We start from the raw sequence: 21,772 nt of genomic DNA on the forward strand, positions 1-21,772 counted from the left end.
GTACCTGGGATGGATGAGTCTGGATGGGGGGTTCGCTTGGTATATAAAGGTTGAAAACCCTTGGTCTGACCTTTTAAAATCGTCCACTAACACCTGCATATATTGATATGGAATGATCTGACCTTTATTCCAATAATGGTTCTATCGAAACTCTCCATCGGGAGCAGACAGAAACCTATCTGTAAGTCAGACTTTCCCAGACTATGTCAGAAGTTTCCCTGATTTTTTATGAAACTGTAATTTCCTTCAGGATCCTCAGAGCTGGCTAAACAGTTAGCACCTTGTGACTCATCCTGTAGGTCTTAAGTGTTCCAAGGAAGAGCCGAGGAATGACACATCATCTCAATTTTTTCCATGACGGCTCTAAGCTGATAGCAAGAAAGAGCTCTACACCAAATGCCTTCCCCATATTGTTACAAATAAATAATTTGCAGGCTTATGAAACAGGACTGCTTCCCCCAGTCTCGGCATCACAACTTATGGGCACACATGTTTTATTGTGCATTGAAGACCAGCTATTATTTGTCATTGAGGAAGCAGGCTTCTCCATAAACTCTGTAACACTGTTTGATAAGAGTAAATCGTGCCGTAGTTGTAAAAAATTCTGAATACAGTAATGTGTGAGATGGAATGTGACGGTTTAGTGCCGCTGGCACGGCCTCACTTACATTTCCTGGATTGGCTGCTTCAGATCAGCAACCATCCACACAAACAATGAATGCTTAAGTTCAATTTCTAAAGGCTGGTAGAAAATATGTCATGGGAATGAAAATCACTCCATTTATAGTGCAGCAAACATGCAAGGAATTTACTGTAGTCATTGTTTGTCATTATGCAAATAAGAACACAGTTTTGGTCTCAGTAGTACTAGGGTTAGGTGTAAGCAGTATATTCTACTAAAGTTTTTCTTGAACTTGCGCAGTGCGTAGCACAAAGGTGTGCATGCATTCAACGAGTTTCAGCTTTTGACAGTTTGGAAATTCAGGAGACAATAAATAAATCTCCCCCTGTGGCTGATTCAATACAAAAGCACTTTTAGTTCCTAGAACTAATGAATGATCACTGAAGAACTATTGATAGAAATTAGGCCTATTCTTAACAGAAACCCAAGCAGTCTAATACAGACACACAGAGGGATAATTTCAAAGAGAGAGGCCAGCACTTGTAATTGCATTTGTTATAATGTAATACTCCTGAGGCAATCTGCATGTCTGATATCTCAAAAGACATGGATATCAGGACTACAACCCCTCACTAGGATTAGAATACATGGAACTTCGCCCCCTTGATTGCATACAGGGAGGAGTGTTGCCCCTTTAATTTGATTAGATCATATCTCACACATCAGCAAACACACAGGGACTATACCAGTCACAGGCAGCGTGTTCACAGCAAATACAAATGCATGCTATGTGACTCCCTCCCCAAACACATTTGTCCTTAAATGCTCTTAGCAGATCAATGCCCATACATTATTATCACATTATATAAACAGATCCAAAATAAAACTGAACAAATCAGAAGTGCCATCATCAGCAAAAGTCTGAAAAGACGTTAACAATATTAAAAAAGGGAATAATTGGTTTACAAAAAAAGAAAAGAAAAAAAGAAAGAAAAACTTAACCTAACATAACATAACTTTAGGAAACATAATTAAAATAAGTACATTATTTAATTTCTCATCAAACTAATTTTTATATATTTAGAATGTAACTATGTTTATGACTTATTTAAAACTTTAAGTTACTTACCAAGATAAAGAAAACCGACAAAAGGAAAAAACAACTAAAAAGACAGACAGACAGACAGATAGACAGACAGACAGACAGACAGACAGACAGACAGACAGACAGACAGATAGACAGATAGATAGATAGATAGATAGATAGATAGATAGATAGATAGATATAATAGAACAGAATAGATAATAATGGTTCCCAATTATGATTAAAATTCCAATAGCAATCCTGTACATATTCCATTAGAATTTTTAACTAGGGCTAGTATTTTTTCAGTAAAACAAATATGACCTTCCAGCCATCTTAAGTACATTAATTATTTTGGGTGCTAACAAATAGCATCACCCACAAGTAATCGGAACATGTTCATGCCCAGACATGTATTGTGTGACTGTTTAAAGTGACACCAGCAGGCCCCATTCAGACCTTAATACTCTGTCATCACTGCGTTTAAACATTCCAATCAGTGCCATTTGCCTACTATTAGGTGTGAAAAAATGACACGTCCCCCTTTGTTATTTAGGATTTATTTAGTGAGGGGATCTCACGCTGAAGGTGTGAACTTTATTGCTCTACGACCTCCCATCCTCCTCTTTTACCCACCTCACTCAATCCCCACCCACTGACACACTCCCTCTCTTATACACTCCCCTCTTGGCTGTCTGTTCAGTACCAGTCTCGCCTTTCCGGTGTTCACTCACTCACTCAGCAGAGGTTGGATTACAACAGGGATCACTGAACTTTTGATATTGCATACATTTTCAACATGGGGAGTAGTATGTCATGCGTCCCCCAACACAACTTCAGATACTCTAGCAAGAGCTTCATTCGCAGGAACAGGTAAGAAACATGTGAAACTGGCTAAAAACTTGAGCTATAGGCTGAATATACTGTAGGTAAAGTTGGGGAACTGGTAAAGCTCAATCATCTATTATTATGTGTACAGTATTCAGACACTTACATATGTGTGAATGTCAAAACAAATCAGACAAAATGTCATTTTATTTTGAAGAAGGATAGCACAAGAGCAGTTTTCATGCAAAACATTTCACAAACATTTAAAAAACAAGCAAAAAATGTTAGGTTTAAATGATAAAACAATGGATATGTCCATTGTTAAAGTGATAAACTACTCTAGTGGTTCATTCTAAACTAATTTGGATCCAATTTTAAAAATGTTACAGATAAAATATTTTCCCAAGTTCTCCTATATTAACTCTATGGAAATTTGGCATCTGTTATCAAAAGTATTTTTCATATTAGAAGGATGACATGTAAAGGTTAGATGTTTCAGATGTGTGAGTTTAATATTGGATAGAAAAGATGCCAGAAGTTTAAGAATCTTCAGAAACCAAATGACAAGATTAGGGCAACACTGAAAGGATGTTTTGAATTCAGTGTTGTAATGATGCTGTCTGTAAATCTCTTTAGCTCAGTGTCATGATCTCGGTTCACAGTGTGATACACTCATCTGCTTATAGAATTCACCAGTGTAATGAAGTTAAGGCACATCTATTTCTAGTATAGAAAAAAGTTTTCTTTTGGTTTTTGAAAGAATTGGGTTTATCCTACGCAGACAGCAATGCTATTATGCTTGCAATACTAGTGTATGCAAGTGTCAGCGATCCGTTTAATTTGCTGCTATCCAATTTAGAGACCTCTACTGATGATTTGTCAGTAAAATAGGCAGTTGGCCTACTTTAAATCAGTTTGTTGTATCTGTTGTGTCTGGTTAGAATACATACTCTGAAAGTAATTTGTTGGGCTCAGTAAGGGTTCAGAGTCGCAGACCATAAAATCCTTTGTGTTTTTATTGTGAACATATCAGAACAGAGTTCAAATAGCCAGCCTTGGTGCTTTTAAAAGCCACACTAAAACCCAAGGCACCAATCAGATTTAAAATAAGTTTGTTGAGTGGGTGCATTTTTTAAAGGAAAAACAAAAGGTGTCTGTCTAAAGAAAACTGTCTGTGCCGCACTTTCAACACACGCTAGAACTAAAAACGTATTAGAAGTTTTAACGAAAATGCACGATTGCAAAATTTGCTACTGCAAAAACATGTTCATTGGCTATATTTCATAATTTAAAATGTATGACAAATGTCCCTCAAACAGAATTGAGTAATCTTTAAATAATCTACATAAACCATAAATGTGATGTATTTAAATTGAATGAAATCCTTTACTTCATGTTTAATTCATAAAATGTACATTTTGTTAAAACTCAGTTCAGTTTGATGGAAATGTGTCATGATATTGAAATGCTTATATCTTAAAAATAGACTGAAATATATATTTTTTGAGTGTAAATCATATATTCAAAAAGACAATACCTGTAACTTTACTGTAAACTATTATATAAAAAACATAATTTTGAATAAGTAAAAAGTATGAAAAATATCTAATCACATAAATTCCACCAAAATGGAAATGCAAATCGTCTGGCAATCACAGCATCCAGGTTTACTATATATATATATATATATATATATATATATATATATATATATATATATATATTTTTTTTTTAAGTTTTTCAATACAGTGGTAAACAAACTGCTTATCAGACCAGTGTTACTAGTAATGTAGCATTATTACATAAAGTTTCTTTATTTCCAAATATGCACTTTATATGCCACTGTCAAACTTTCAGAAATTTTATGAGCACGTTCTGAGTGTAACAAACTGCCTACAACCTGCATTCCTCTCACAAATTAATTCTCCGGATACCAAAAGCCCTAGCAAATCACTGCTACTTCCCATTATTGTCTGCATAAATGAACCCACTGTTTTATGGTAATTGCATTCAAAGCAGAGACAGATTGACAAAGAGAGAGAGAAAAAGAGTCACTGAGGATCTCTCTCTTTCTGACACTTCCTTAACTTATTGCTGTGCAGGAAAGACTTCGTTATATAGATCTGACACTAATGATTATAAATGGGGGTAACAAAATACATTTCATGAGCTGAGCATTATAGCCTGTAACATAAGCTTTATTGTTCCTTCTCCTTAAATGGTGCATAGACAGATATGTAAAACTGATATATCGACTAGTGCAAGCTGAGGCGGACTGAGAAAGAACGGACATATACAATTCTGATGTAATCATTTGTGTGAGACTCCAAACATCTGACTCTTGTCAGACAGCTTGACTCAGTGCAATTAACTGATCATTCTGAGTCAAGATAACACCACATTCAGCTTTTCTTATCTCATAAGAGTTCCTATCAAAAGAATACTTGAATAAGTAGTGTCTCTATCTTCTGAGCAGCAGCCGCTTGTTCCGGAAAAAGTACCCACAGGAAGGGCAAGAGAAGTCCAATAGCATCATCAACATTCTCTGCACCGTCACCCCCAGAAAGGTGAGGAATTTTACACATGCATAAGCAGCATGCAGATGTATAAGTCATAAAGCATTTTTTTGCAAAGCGTGGACATGATTGGGAATAAGAACTATCTTTCAACACTGTGTTGATCCAGGAAATGTCACCCAAAGATCTTCAGAATATCGAGAATATAAAATGGGACCCTCCATTTCCGTATGACCCAGTAAGCGGCTGGAAAAAGAGCAGCATTAATGTGAAGAACTACGGCAGAATGGTTCACAGTTCCAAAGTCCGGTTCCGTTTCCTGCACTGCCAGGTAAGAAACACTCAATCAATCTCCAAAACATTAGAATATCATGGGATCCAAAAATCTGAGACCACATTGAAATTAGGAGATGGAATCTGAAAATAAACATAGATTTCAAAAATGTAAAACAAGGAATGCTAGAATGTCACAAATTTTAATATTTGATTAGTGCATTAGAAATAGTGCTGAATAATTCATTTCAGCACTATTTCTAATGCACTAATCAAATATAAAAATTTGTGACATTGTATTTGATTATTCATTGTACTAAATGTCAGATTTCCTTGATTCCACTGAAGAACACAAAAGGCTTTTTGGAACATTCTCAGATCATGCATCAGGTTTTGGACCAACTTGTGAAGTCCATGCCGGCTTGAGCACATGTTGTCAATAAGCAAAAAGGAAAAAAGCAAAATTCATGTAATGATAATTATTTTTTTTTTAATTATTAGTCGTCTTTTGGACCCCACTGTAGCTACAGTCAAGTGTTCATGTAAACACAAACAAATTCTCCATAGTTGTCTGGAAACGTCATTAATAATCATTCATTAAACCTCTCAAAATGGCAATTATATTTTACGGGATGATTAATGACTGAGCAGCAGTGACATAGTGACTTACTCATCCTTCATGAGCTAACATACAACAAACAGGTGGAAAGTACAGGATGTCACTTTATTGTACAAATCTCTGCGGGAATGACGTATATGTTTGTTTGCTGATTAATTTATGCAACTAAGTTTGAGGAGTTGAGCCCTTGTCAGAACACGCTGGGATGTGTGTGTTGTGAAATAGCTGAGACTTCCTAGGGCATGAGCACACTGATCAAACCACTGATAGATTACACACTGGCTCTGAAGTGTGGGAATCTCTTTCTGTTTGATACAAGTAATACTGGTAAACAAATTAGTGTGAACATGAAGGAAAGAAAAAAAACAAAAACACTACAGGTAGAAAAAATACCAGGAGGGTAACACAGTATGTTTGAGATATTACAGTAGAGAGGAAATGTTACCTAACAGTATCTGTGTTAATGGCATGTTCTGTAACCTGTGGTAAAGTAGAGGCTTGGATGAAAAGAAAGGAAATGATCTGTCCATGATAAATCAATGTCTAAGCTAAGAGTCCTTAGAGCATGCACTGCTTGGAAAATATGCACATAGAGACATGGTTTATACAGGAGCATTCAACAACTGGATAGGTACAATTTGTCAGTTTTGGCTTGCCAAAGCTTTGTCTGAATGTTTTAAATAGCTTTAAAAGTGTCAAGGTTTACAGGTCAAATGGTCAGACGATTGACAGACAGAAAAACAATCAGACATACAGATGGGATTTTGGGGATTAATGGAATTTTCCAATCGCTCACTACAGGAAGACTGTAAGTCCGATCAGTTAGAAAAGACACAGCACAATTAGTCAGAACAGTCTAAAGGACTGAGCCAAGTTTTATGGCTGTAGCTTGAAAGCTCTATGAGGAGTTACAATTAATATTTAAATATGTAGAATAACAGTATGTAGGCTTTTTCAAGCCAACCTAATTAATACCAGGAATTTGATTAGAACAGCTAAATTTAATCCATGGTTTTATTAAAACGGGTTTGCTGGCCTTGCAAAAGGCCTGGTCTCCCAGCCTGGCAAAAGTGGCCTTCAGCTGGTTTAGCCAGTCTCCCAGCCAAGCTAAGTTGGTGCTTAGGTGGTTTAGCTGGTTAGCAAGCTGGATGCCCAGCTTGACCAACTGACAGGTGTCTAAAACCCATCTAAAACCAGCTAACAGACCAGCCTGACCAAGGTGGAAAACCAGGTAAGACCAGCAAACCCGCTTAGTCTGACTTGAGGATTGTTGAGTGGGGGGGTTCCAGCAAAGTAAATAGTGCAACCATGGAACAATGCATGCCAGTAGTGAAGTCGGTAGACCAAATGTTTGTCTGAGGGAAATGTTTTTGTCAGTTTGAGTATCTTTAAACTCCTGCTGTCAATGTGACCTTTTAAAATAGTTTTGCTATTCAGACTTAGCGAGGGAGCTTTTGAGAGATAAAAAAGTTATTCGATGATGTAATTGAATTAAAGTCTACAATGCGGAACCATAAGGTTCAGCCAGCATTTCCACAGAATGATCCCTGTGACTGTGTGCCTATACTGACAATATGTTTCTTTTCTTGAAGGATGTGCATGACTGCTACCTAGACCTGTTCCAAACACACCTTCATTTTGTCTCCAACAACACAACTGGACTCACATACCAGGTAAAAGACACCTTTGCACAAGTCCTATTCATTTTCTTCACAATAAAAACAATAAACAATGCATACCTCAGGCCAAAATGTAAAGGAGGTCCATATATGGCCATGCTTCAGTCTTTGCCTTAGGCATGAATTGCAGTTGAGTAGCTTTTGCGAAATGTGGTCACAGGTGAAAATGACAAGACATGTGTCATCTATAAATAGCCAAATAGTTGTATTGAACAGTAAAATAAGTTGACCTGTTGACCATGTTGACCTGTATTAATCAGGATTTATTATGTCTATGATATCATTTGCGTCAGTGGGAGGTGGCTTGGTAAGAAACGTTGATTATCAATGGATGGGTGTTGTGCAATAATGAATGTGTCAAAGTACTAATCACTGTAGGTCACAGAAGTTCAAAGTCTAAACCAGATCATTGCTTTTTAACAGAATATAAATGTTCATTTATGACAATAAATTCAGACTAAACTAACTATTATGTTTCAATAATAAAGGGCACACTTCCACTCAAAGAGCTCACTATTTGTAAGGTGAAGAACAGGAACAGCTTTGGCGATCCACAGGAATTTGCATTTCAGATTAACGGTGAGTGTGCTTGATAATTCAGGGGTGTTTGAGCAGGAAAACAAGTGAAAGAAATAATGAAAGTAATGCAAGATAAATCGATAGGACATTGTAGGAGATATGGTTTAATACATATAATTGCTCAGTCTGAAGCTTTTTGTTACTCTTAAAGTTAAAAAAAACTCGTTCTTAAATACTGGAGATATACAGGGAACAACTCATGTTCTTGAATTTCTTGAGAAATTACTCTCAACTAATGAGAAAACCAAATATGGGTGAGGCGTGTATTGTAAAGCCACACTATGACCAAAATCACTTCCCATGCTCAGACATTCCAGAGGTTCACAAGTACTAAAACTAATCAAAGACTAACTAGACCCTCCTCCATTTGCCACTAGTCAGAGGAGGGTGAAATTGTCCCTCAAGGCCCCCAATGTTATACGACAGGTGTGCCAGTTCTCGCTCAGCAGCAGAGCTATGAGGGCTGTTTCTCTTTCATGGTTAAACTAAAGCACATACATATGCACTGGATTTGAACAAGCCTTATAAAATGTTTATGAGACTTTATCACATAGGAACATACATGTGTTTATACTGGCTTGTCATGCTGAGCAATCGACAACATTTTTCAAAACAACACTTAGTTTTCCCATAAGGTATTCGAAAAAACTCAAGAGTCAATCTGGCTGTGATTCAGTTAATCAGGATTAAAGCTTAATGTGACGTTAAGTCCAACTCTTCAAATTATTAAAAATAAATCCCCTTATTTGACACAAATCCCATCAGATAGAATCCACTATTTTCAGTTGGAGAGATGATGTCTGTTATGACCTTATAAACCTCTTTCAGATTACTGTGGATGGAAGAGAAAGTCATATATTTAAAAATATTCTGAGATTTGGGAATCTAGCAACCATATAGTTGTTGTAAAAAGACCTAACATCTATGTATTGTGGGACAAAATGGCCAAACCATACACACATATGCATGCTTTTACTAAAAACACATCACACCTTACTGAAAATGACTGTGCAGGGCAGGTCTGCATAGCTGATATTACTGCTGATAAAGTCTGGAATGCGGTGCTAATAAAAGAGAGATTTCAGGTTCGGTGCATTCTTTCAGAATGCCTATTCTCCTTGAGAGACGTCTGGTTTAGTGCAAATGCATGGCATGTTGTAATGTCAAGGGCTCTTGAAGCTGATTATCTGCCCTCAGGTTCAGAATTGTCACAAGACCCAACAATGACGTTTTGACGTAAAACAGACCAAGTCTTAACACTATCCAGATGAACACGTTTTGTTTCACCATACTTAAATTCTTTTTTTAACATAACATACTCAAACATATTCAGCAACCTGTTGCAAGCTCTTAAAGAGATCCAGATGGTCATTGCCCATGCAGACATCTGACCTAACCTCTGACCCTTTGACTTTAACCTTTTCAGGGGTCAGCCTGAATCCTATCATCGTCTACTGCTCGACAGAGGAGGAGATAAACAACTGGTTTGGCCTTATGAAGGAACAAATTGAGGCCAATGGAGGCAGTGCAATCGCCCAAGAAACGAACACAAGAATCAAGGTACAGCAAGCTCTATCTCTTGTCTGCCTGACCTGTATTTGCTGGATGGTAAACCTGAGTATATACTTGTATTTAAATTGGACACATTGAGAGAGTAGGTGTTTAGAGTCAGGTCAGGGTGACAAATGCTAGTCATTGTCCTCCATTAAGGATTTAATTCTTTTGTGGTCACCTATGAGTTGGATCTTGAAAGACATGTTATCTTTCATATTGACACATCATGCTATTGCAAATGTGGCTAAGCAAAACATCTACATTTTATAATTAATAGAGACTCCTTGTTATTGAATAAGCAATGCATTTCAATAAAATTTCTAATAGTGATGACACTTCCTTATCGAGACAACACATTTAAAGCCAATTAAGCAAATCTCTCTTTTGAACAATGATTTTAACTCATTAATGTCTCTTCAAAGGTGCAGTGCTCGGAGGAGACCCCAGTGGGAAAAGAAGAGTTGAGGAACTCCATCAGTAAAGAGCCCATATATGAGTGGGAGGGCTCTGAACGGGAGAGATTGGGGCCCATCACATATGTCACGAACGTCAGACAGCAGCACATGCCCTGTCAGGTAAGACCTCTATAGGATGTTCTCACCAGTCCTCAAATGTGCTTTGACAGACGTTAGAGGAAATGTGATTTCTTAAATTATTTTGGTTCACTTAAAAAATTGCTTTGGAATTTTAGGTCTGGAAATGTTATTTAAATTAACAAAAATGTTGAAAGTCATGGAAAAGTCATACAAAATTCTATTGAATATATATATATTCTAGTTTTGTTCAGTTCTAAAATATTTAATCACCTATATATTGCTCTTGTGTTGAGCTTGTATAGAGTAATACTTGGTTGCAAGACATAGTGATGTCCCATTTGTTAGCACACCATTTTGTTTTGTTTTTTTAGCCAGTTCTTTTCAATTAATTGGTTGAAATGGTTCACAACTTGGTAAGCAAATTGGTTATCCTGGTTAGTTAAGTGTCTACTGTTTTTGTTGTCTGTCATTCATTGTAATGATTCATTCAATTATGTTTCATATTCCAAATTAGGAAAGCTCTCAGGAAATAATATTTGTAAGCAGTAAAATGATTACTGTTAGTACTGTAAACCTTTATTGGTAACACTTCACAATAAGGTTCCATTCACTAACATTATTTTATGCATTTGGTTTCTTAAAAAAACAAATATATATAATAATCCTGATTTATGTTAATTTTCAAAATATTCAATGTTTGTTCCAGTTATTGCTTATTGCATTAATCAATGTTAATGTAAGCAATTTTTAATGCAAAAAAAACAATGTTATTGTGTGGCTCTTTGGAATCCTCAATTCTGTTTGGTCAGTCGTACCATCCAGCAGTCTGATATTTCTGAAAAGTTACCGCACATCTGGTGTTATCAGACCAGTTATCCGGGTATTGCGAGTCATCTTTCCTAATTCTCATATCACTCTGCGATCTCTAGAAATAAGCTAATAAAATAAGTTCAACTAAATAATGTCAATTAATGACTAATTTGGCAAGCAATTGTGTAATAACAAGGATAAGGAGCATTCCGACATTATTGCAATATAAAAACCAACAGAACTCCAACGCAAATAGGAGGTGGAATTCAGCTGTTTCTGGAGATTCAGTAGTCACTTCTCAAATAATATCGTAATTTCAACTCAAATCCTTATTTCACATCCAGTTAATTGTTTATTTGGTAAGTACTGTAGCTGTAATAAGCGTGATAATTTACAGTACCTTACGTATTTAACAAACACAACCTTATTGTAAACGGTACTATACATTGAAAAAAAACCCAACCAATTATGTCATTGTGACACTATTCTGATTAGGGATGGAAATAAATTACAGTGAAGTGCCAGGCCTCTTTTCTGTATAAGCTGTGACCTCATTGTACACACTGTGGCATTGCACACCAGACAATGACTTTTATTCTATAAGAAGCCTGTGAATTAACTGCTTGCTCTCAGCATGAGGGAGGGTCTAAATTCACATCCATGCTTTATGGAGAGAAGCAAAGCATCTCAGTTTACACTCAGGGTCACACAACTCTCTGCTGGTATAGCCACTTTCACAACTCCTCATTAGTCAAAGTCTGCCTGGTATCAGCAGGTCTCCTTGAACTGACAGCATACAAACACAAAGTAAGCCAGCCAGTACTATGAGAGCGCAATGTAACCAAATATCTGGTTTTAGTGTAGCCAAATATCTAAACCTTTTCCCAGAGAAAGATGGAGGTAGGGTGAGCAACTGATAGTCCTTCTGAAGTTTGAGACAAACGAAGAGAACAGGGTGTGTAAACCAGTTGCTTTCCTCATGCACTGACTTGACTCACCCAACAGCTGTCTTTGAGCACACCCTGAGCAGAGCTAAGACACACAAGCATGGTCAAAGCAAGAACACCAGGAAATGATTGCTTTAGACACTGCTGTGCAAAGTAATAGAGATCTTTTAACACACCTTCATAATATTGCTGGCAAAGCTGGTAACTGGGTATTGGTAACTGGTTTCAGCTAGTTTCTATCTGGTCTATGTTGGTCATTGGCTTGTCCAAGATGGTCATTAGACAAATGGAACAGATTCCAAAAAAAATTCCTGTCTTACATCAATTTTACAAACAGATGATCTTGCACCAAACTCACACCATTGGTCAAGCCAATGTTGCTGTTTCAGACTGTACAGGCAGCTCAAACAAGCATAGGGATGTTTGATAGCATCACAGAGCCACAGTGTAACCCTTATGTGAAATCAATGAACATATATCTGGCACTGCTTCTTAAAATGGGATACAAGAATGAGTTAAAACATTGAAAAATTACACATCAACTTTAAGGTTGATTTTCCTGCTCATAGTCATCTGTTCATAATTTGTGATTATATTCCTCTCTTCTGCTCACAGGAACAGTATGACCGGCTACTGGTGATGTACCCCAACTATCTGATAATTTTGTCGGAAGAGAGTGATGGCCTCTTTTACAAGGTAATTTCCTAGCTTTAAAGGAATATTCGAGGTTCAATACAAGTTTAACTCAATCGACAGCATTTGTGGCATAATGTCGATTACCACAAAAAACAATAAATAAAAGCAAAAATCGAGGTTACAGTGAGGCACTTACAATGGAAGTGAATGGGACAAATTTTTGGAGGGTTTAAAGACACAAATGTGAAGGTTATAATATTATAGAAGCACTTACATTAATTCTTCTGTTAAAACGTGTATTATTTTAGCTGTAAATTTGTTTTTTTTGCAATGGACTACTGTTAGGGCTTAGACTGTTGCGTTGTCATGGAACCAAAGTTGTAAAATTGGATATAACTTTACACAGAATAGGTTAGTAAGTATTATTTTATCACAGTAAAATCATGTCAACCCATATATTGTTTACGTCTTGTATACTTTTAAAACAGTGAGAATTATAACATTTATGGATTTGGCCCTATTCACTTGTAAGTGCCTCACTGTAACCCAGCTTTATTCTTTTTTAAAGGAAAAGGAGGGACAAGTCAAAATAAATTTTTGTGGTTATCAACATTATTCCAGAAATGCTGTTGATTGAGCTTAACTTGTTTTGAACTTGGAATATTACTTTAATCTCTTCCTTCAAAATTCATCCACAAATGAATACAGAAGCAACACAAACGCATTTAGCAAGCCAGGTTATAATGTTGCATGTATTTGCAGGGTAAACTTCCTCTCAACATGATAACAGTTACAACTCCTTGCCAGGACATCAAGCCAAACACATTTATGATAGAGGGTGAGTTAACAGACAAATCTATTTTTTATTACAGGAAATTACAGTACTTGGCAAAGATCTGATATGTGCTAATGCTGAAACAGAAAAGAAGCAGAATGAGTCTAGTGTAGACTCATTCTGCTTGTTTTCTGTTTCATCCTGTACCCTGTTTATGCACAGATGCATATGTGAATCTAACGCCTGTCTGTTTCATTTTTAGGGGAGTTGATAAACCCCATCATAGTGTCCTGTCTCAACAAGACTGAGTTCCATGACTGGATCCAGTATTTAAAAAATGCTGACGTCCCCATCCTCAGCCCTCCTCCCCCCGTCTATGACATCATTTACACTCCAACACAGAAACAGGTGAGCGAACCTCCAAAATTGGACACTTATATGTTGGAGGTGGTGCAGTGATGAATGCCTTTGGTAATGTGTGTTAATGCAGTGAGATATTCACTCTCTGCTCCGTTATTTTCAGGCTCCAGAGATTGACAGGTGGAGTGGCAGTAGTCGTGGAGGTGCTGACCCACTAAAGCAGTCTCAGGACAAACGCAGATCCCATGAGCTCCAGGTGCCCAGTGGCAATGACAACCATTTTTCCCCTGGTTACACCGAGCCCCTCTGTGTAAGTGCATTTCCGAACAGTCTTAATCCATTAACATAAGCTGCGAACATTATATTTGCACAGCTGCAATGTGTTATTACTAGCTTTCCTAAGAGGTTTGCTCTAACAGTTCTAGACCATTTGATTTTATGATATTCTGACATTTGGTTAGGCAGTGGTTACCCCACAGTTTTAAAGTATGTAGCTTTGTTGGTGCTACTGCATTATTCATTCATTGGAATGACTTGTATGTTTATTTTGGAGGATCAGCACATGAGGTTGTGAAAAAGATCAGCTTTGTTGCAGTTGGACTGTTAATAATTAACTTGTGTCTAATCCATTTTCTTTGTTACCACATAGAACACACTTGAGTTCTCCATTGGATTGTTCTTTGATATTTATAGGGATCTCGGTGAATACATTTTAATCTGTGTGGTATTGAAGAGATAGTTCTCCTAAAAATGAAAATTCTATTAACATTTACTCAACTTCACATTGTTCCAAACACATATGACATTCTTTCTACCATGGAACATGAATGTCAAGTCTCAGTCACCATTCACTTTCATTGTAAGGCAAATGAATAAAAGTGAATGGTGACTGGGGGACTCAGTCCCTAACATTCTGCTAAACATCTCCTTTTGTTTTCCACTGAAGACAGAAAGTCATACTGATTTGGAACAATATGGGTGAGTAAACGATGACAGAATATCATTTTCAGGTTTTTTAAATGGCACTTTCGAAATGTTCACATTTGAGATGTATCCGCACACACACCTTTATTAGTCAGCTTATGCACATGTTGATGTTCATATCACATGGTGTGCCAGGACACTCATCTCCCTCTCTAATTTATTTAACAAAGACAGACCATTATGTTCACAATAAGCATCTTTTTTCTCTGTATTGCACAATTTGCTCTTTATAGTGTTGGAGTTTGTTGCTCTCTGGCTAAAGGATGTAAATGTTTGACTGAAGGCCATACAGTCTATTTAATCAGCTTCTGTGTTGTGTGTGTTGCTACAGTTTATTTCAAGCAGACCCACCTCTTCGGACACGCAGTACTCTGCTCACCTGGGCAGCAGGAGCAGCAGCTTATCTTCTCATGCCAGACCCACACCTCCTCACCGACCTGTATCACTCCACTACTCCTCCCCTCCACAGTCATCCTATCTGTCCTCCGAAGGGCCCATGTCACCTGTTTACAACACACCATACAGTTCAGTGCACAGCAATGGCCCCGTTCAATGTACTGAGAAGGCTCCATTAGTCAAGGTAGCAAAGCATGCCTGATCTGATGCCTTGTTCAGTTTTTTAACACTTAAAAGTTGAAGTGTGTAATTTGTGCACCACTGTCTCCAAACAGAACTGCAAAAAATGACTGTTATCATACAGTTAGTCACACCTCAAACTTATACCAATTGGTTTAGCCAGTTTTGCATTGTTGAGCTGGTCAGGATGCTCAAGCAAATAGAGTGTTATAGTTACATTGTTTATGAGGGAAATCAACCTACAACTGGCTTACTTTTAGTTGTCTCTGCATATTAAGCTGGGAGAGGAGAAAATATTTAAAAAACTTCACCTTCAAGTAAATTATAATTAATTTTTTTACTTTTCTCCCCAATTTGGAATGGTCAATTCCCAATGCGCTCTAAGTCCTCATGGTGGCAGAGGACGAATCTCATTTGTCTCCGTGTCTGAGACCGTCAATCCGAGCATTTTATTACACGGTTTGTTGAGCCCGTTACCGCGGAGACATAGTGAGTGTGGAGGCTACACACTATTCTCCGCAGCATCCACGCACAACTCACTACGTGCCCTAATGAGAGCAAGAACCACATTATAGCGACCACTAGGTGGTTACCCCATGTGAATCTACCCTCTCTAGCAACCGGGCCAATTTGGTTGCTTAGGAGACCTGGCTGGGGTCACTCAGCACACCCTGGGATTCAAACTCATGACTCCATGGCTGGTAGTCAGCGTCTTTACTCACTGAGCTACCCAGGCCTCCATACGTTTAAATAATTTAACCTTTAACACAGTTTATATCTTGAAATGTTTGAGTACAAGAGGGGTTTGTAAGTGGTATTTTCAATGCAAATTAATACCTGAACCATTTGCATACAACTTCAATTCCACTACAAACTTGGGTGTTAAAGGGAAATGTTAAAGAGCTACACATTGCCCAGGGGAAAACATGCATATAACTTAAATTTTTTTCACCTGTCCTTTTCAGTCGAACAGCTGGAGCACATCACAGGCATCTGCCAAACACCAGCTCTTAGTTCCTCACCGCCATTCAGACTTGGTTGCCCACCGCAAACCCCTCTCACCACTTTACGATGACCCCAGCACCCCCAGTATGTACCCTCTTGAGGAGAACTCTACACATGCATTGGTAAGTGGGTCAAGATATCACATCTGCTCTCTCACTTTACACCGGTGCCTTTGGTGACCAAACACCCTAAAAGCAGGCACTGATTTCATGAGCTAAAGCCATGGAAAGTCCCAACAGTCTAAATTACTAATTGATTGATCCAAATGCATAATGAAAAAGCTTGCTGAGCAAATAATACGAAGCACTGTCCTTTGTTAAAAGCACATGCAGAGAATGCATAGACTGATATTTCTAAATGTTTCTTCAAGTTTACACTTGTTCTGTTTTCAAAATCTGAATTACATAACAGGATTAAAGTCTAAATCTTGAAGTCAGGTGAATACATCAAGTCTAATGCACTATGCTTCCCAGAAAATCTCACGTCGGATTATAGGCAAATCTCACAGAAATGATTTTCATATTGCATATTTTTCTGTTAAACAGCACTCTTCTCGAGCGTCCATGGAGCAAGCATACCCCCCTCTCCTTCCTCCCTCCTTCCGTCTGTGCACTCCTCCACCTGGGCGGAAAAACAGGCACAACCAAGCTGTGCAGCCCCAGATGGCTAGCAGCCAGTGGTCAGATGAGCTACGTGCCCAGGCTGTTTCCAGGCTGAAGATATTGCCCACACCCAACAGACAGACAGAACACAACCACATATCTCAAGTAATGGAACAATAGCAGTTTTTAATCAACAAACTTTCACCCTGTCCTAAAACTTTCCTGGAAATTTTAAAATGGTTTGTTCCAGGCCTGTAAATTTCATTGGAATTTTTTAATTTACGGTATCTATATTATAATTTTTTTTCTATATTACATTTTTCTATACTATTTTTATTTTCATCTGCATTATTTTTAGTATTTTTATCACAATCTTTCTGTCTACATAAGTTTTTGCTAGATATGCTCTAAATATTCAATCGGCTAAATATTGCTCTTGGATAGAGTAAAACTCAATGTGAATGATTTGTTTTTAATCTCTAGTCAGTAACTGGAAACCACTGAGTGGGAAACCTTGTAAAACACTGAAAAATTATGTAAAATATGCCTGCAATAAGTAGCAAGCTGGCGTAATTAACATGGACAGATCTGCTGCTGCGAAGAACCTGCAGTATTGATATTTACATCGCTTAAAAATGGAATGGAAAAAGCTAACTTAATGTTCACTCATCTTTCACAGAGAGGTTTCTCAGGTCACACTGTCATGAAGACATCGCAGATGTCTTACAGTTACTCAGCAGGTGAGAATTTTCGGTATTCAAAAGTTTGGAAGCTGTTACAACTGCTCAAATCACATATCAATATGCACATGAACCAGATTTGCTAGGTATGCATGGCAAGTTGTGAGTCTAGTTTTGTTCCCACACATTTTGTTTGGAGTGTAAAACGATGACCTAGATCATAATTATGTTCTATGAGCTGATTAAAATGATCCAAATGAATTAGGGTGGCAATAATAATAATTATAGTGTGTTCTTTGTGAATTTGTTTATTGTCTATTGTCTAATTAGGCCACACAGAGCATTACATATTCACTCTCACTTTTCAGAATTAAACACAACACCATAGGAAATAATCTATGGTGACAATTTCCCATACATGTTGATGCTTTTAGAATGACCTTTTCCAGCACACACACACACACACACAGTTAAAGGACATAATTACCACTGAGGGTGATTTAAAGCTGACAAGTGGAAGATGCAGAAATAAATCTCAGTGTCTCTCTGTCAAATGAACACAACAACCAATACACTTAGATCTTCTGCATTAAGTATTTCAATGGCTCGGTTTACTAACATCTTAATTTGTGAAGAAGGTGTGAATTCCAATTTAAATAATATGTTATAATATTGAATCCTAGCATCGGAAGACACAATGTTCTATTTCATGGGTGAATAATTGCATCATACATTTAATAAAAAAATGTTTGGTCAAAATATACATTTACAAAACAATTTAAGCATAAAAAAATGGCAAACCATTTGAAGAAATAAATGAATGATTTTCTCTTGCTTCTCATAGATGACGACTCTTACCTTCAACCAGTAGAACCAGATGACCAGGAAATAGACTATGATAACATTTGGGAGTATGACCAGGACAATAGGATGATTCAGCCCCTGCCTGGAACTTCATCACACCGGACACTGGCTCACTTTGGAGCTCAAGGCCTGGGCGCAATGACAACACAGCAGAGATGGTCATAAAAGCGAACAATGGGCTTATGCCCGTCCGGACTTGCACACATTGCAGAATTATCAAACACGCAATCGCACGCACACACACAACGGGCATGCCTTGACTGGGTGCACGGCATGCCCAAGAAAAGATCTCAATGGGGATATTCACAGTTGTATTCAATGGCTCTATTTTCTCATACAAAATATTTTGCACACGTGATATAATTTAATGTTGAGATGATAGTTTCAGACTGCTATAATATATTTGCTATTGATGATGACATATGCATTCAGTAGAAACAGGTGTATTAAGGTGATTGAGACATTTATGTCAATTTAAAAGTAAGAAATAATGGTTTCCAAGAGTTGTTCATTTTCTAAAGGTAGCATTTGGAGGTTTTTGGTTATGTGTCCTTTGTTAGTCCTACTAACTTATAGATATTTTGAGGATATGCATTTACCAAATGTAAATACTGTATATTATTTTGTATTTAAATGTTATTTAAATGTGAAGTTTAGCTATTATTATAATTATTCTATTTTATTTATACTTGTTTTAATATGGTTTTTCACTGTCTGGTGTATCAAAAGAAGACTACATTTAGTTCTGTGGTGGTCAAAGCCATTCCTTTTAAAAGTAATGTATAGTTTTCACATTAAGACAAACAAGAAGTGATAAAATACAGCTGTGACGAAACTTCAGCGTACCACTGTAAATATAAATGTGTGGTTTAGTTTTAAAATTTTTTTGTTATTAGAATTTTTTTTAATTTTTTTTTTTATTTTTATATAAGTTTCCTGAATGCCTAAATTCTTTGTGTCATGTCAGCTTGAGTTTTCCACATTACATTTTTAATTAGAATGGCTAAACAATAACAAATGCTGTAAAGAATGCCGTACAATTAAACAACCTTCAACTGAACGAGTGTTGGAAATTGTGTAAATAAAAGCACGTCTTTAAAAGGGTGGCCTAATGTGTAGCCGGTCTCGCAGCCTTCAGTTGCCACCTGCTGGTAACAATTGAAAGTGCATGGTCTGTGTCAAAAATTACATTTGAGTAATATAGGATAAGTACTCTAGCAAATACTTGCTTTGCTCTTGACCCTCACTATTTAACTTTTGTAATCCATATAAATTATTTACCCTCAATTGTAAGCTTTTCTCACCTCAACCTGGCAGAAACATTAAAAAAAAAATGCCTCTTCTGCCCTCTCTAGTGGCCAAACATGAGCATTACTAACATGAAGGTGTACAGACAAATAGTAAAACAATACTTTCAAATAACAAAATCAAGATTTATTTTAGGTACAGCAATTCATACAGAATTCATTACCTGCCTAAGCTGACATATTTAAAGCAGGGAGCACCATATGAACAAAAATTGTAATAAATATATTTTTTAAAGTTTTCAGATCTGAAGTGGCATCACGTTGGCCTTTATGTTTAGATGGTGTATAAATACAACGAAGAAAATAACTTGGATCCAGATTCCAGCACCTAAGTATCGCTAACTCTTTCCTTCAAAACTCCACAAGTATACTTTAGACAAGCTATATCCATTATAGGACTGAAATCAGCATCATACTTTCAAATATTCATAAACACTCATTCCATCTCTCTTCATAACACACCAAAGCATTCACCATGTTTGTAAAACAGTGAATCCAGAACATCTTTGAAAAAGGGCTTTGGTCATTTCATAAATCACTTTGTTCATTTTAAGTGTAAATATGATGATGAGCTTGAACTGAAGCACAATCACAAACTAAAGATTTAGTTATAAGTCATAATATTATAAGTAGTCCTGCTACTGGCCTGCCGTTAAATATTGTTTGAAATATTGAACTACATCTACTGTAAATTGTTTTAAACTGAGTTCATCAATGGTAAATAAAATGCACTGAGAAACATGGAAAATGTCTTGCATTAAGTGTTTGATATTCATTCATCACCTCTTTGGATTACATGGAAAAAACATCATTCAATTGAAGTGAGATCTGGAGGCATTTGGTGAGCTATAATCAGGTTATGCGTGCTCTATCGGACGCACAGGAGATTTTCCAGAGACCTCCTCCCTCTTTTGTCTTTGTAGGTATAATATTGCCAAGAGTGTACTGACGTTCGCGAGAAGAGTTGAACAACAAACAGCAGATATCCATCAGTATCGGTTATTATGATCTTGTGTTTAGTTCATTGTTGTCAAGCACCTCTGACCTGCCGAGGTGAAAAGTTTACTTTGTAAAAAGTTTAATTGAATGCCAAACACAATAGACTGACTGAATTAAATATTAATTGGGGGAAAAAGAAAAAAGAAAAGAAAAAGGAGATCAATTGTACCAACAGCAAAACCAGGGCAAAGAATAGCATATGGGAATTATAACAAATTATGTCAAAGGAATCACATGTACATTAAGCAATAAATAAACATACCAACTTTCCAGGCGTCTGTTCCTGAACTGGTTCATTTTAGCACCCAAGAGGCTAAATCAATTCAAACCAAGCACATGTCTTCCTGTTTAAGAGGCAGGAATGGGGAATCCAGCCCTACAACAGAAAAATAGCAAAACTCACCATGTACTTTATTTTATTTCCAGTAAATTTTAAGAAACCAACATATTGTATAATTTTTGGGGTCTGTTCTTTCTGTTGGGCCAGCACTGGTTGCTGGTCCCGGTTTGAGGGAGCTGTTGTAAATAGTCATTCTTGATGACCAATTCAAGCACTCAAAAAAATATATTTTTAAATTCATTTTATAACTTCACCTCTACATCTGCCACAACTGGGCCCTGGGATTTGTTAGTCAGTGGATGAATACATGAACCAGCAATTTATTTAAGAGCATCACTATTTGGTCTAGTGCTAACATTCTCGCATCTCTTAGGCTATGTTCAGACTGCAGGCAAATCTTTTCAGGCAGACTGTCCACACTATTAATTGCAAATGATCAAATCAGATTTGCGTGTTCAGACATAACCAACCTATCTGCATGGGCTGTTTTGGTAACGAAGTAGGAGTACTCATGTGACAATGCTTTCAAAACAGATGTGTGAAAAATGGAGGTGCATCATCTCGCTCTCCAAATAAGCACCCTGTCCAGTCACGTTG

General features: G+C 37.0%; 1 protein-coding gene across 1 annotated transcript; it reads left to right on the forward strand.

Moving 5' to 3' along the window:
* The first annotated feature begins 2,422 nt into the window (after positions 1 to 2,422).
* LOC127629230 (probable pleckstrin homology domain-containing family N member 1) lies at positions 2,423 to 20,572 on the forward strand. The gene is made up of 16 exons (XM_052106367.1): positions 2,423 to 2,579; positions 5,011 to 5,101; positions 5,220 to 5,381; positions 7,535 to 7,615; positions 8,110 to 8,200; positions 9,627 to 9,760; positions 10,177 to 10,329; positions 12,663 to 12,743; positions 13,446 to 13,521; positions 13,721 to 13,866; positions 13,982 to 14,128; positions 15,134 to 15,382; positions 16,344 to 16,505; positions 16,929 to 17,150; positions 17,665 to 17,725; positions 18,510 to 20,572. Exons 1-16 carry the CDS (start codon positions 2,506 to 2,508, stop codon positions 18,692 to 18,694), a joined length of 2,115 nt encoding a protein of 704 aa, XP_051962327.1. The 5' UTR covers positions 2,423 to 2,505; the 3' UTR covers positions 18,695 to 20,572.
* Positions 20,573 to 21,772: the final 1,200 nt, after the last annotated feature.

Source organism: Xyrauchen texanus, chromosome 35 (assembly GCF_025860055.1).
Source record: "Xyrauchen texanus isolate HMW12.3.18 chromosome 35, RBS_HiC_50CHRs, whole genome shotgun sequence".
Lineage (NCBI taxonomy): Eukaryota > Metazoa > Chordata > Actinopteri > Cypriniformes > Catostomidae > Xyrauchen > Xyrauchen texanus.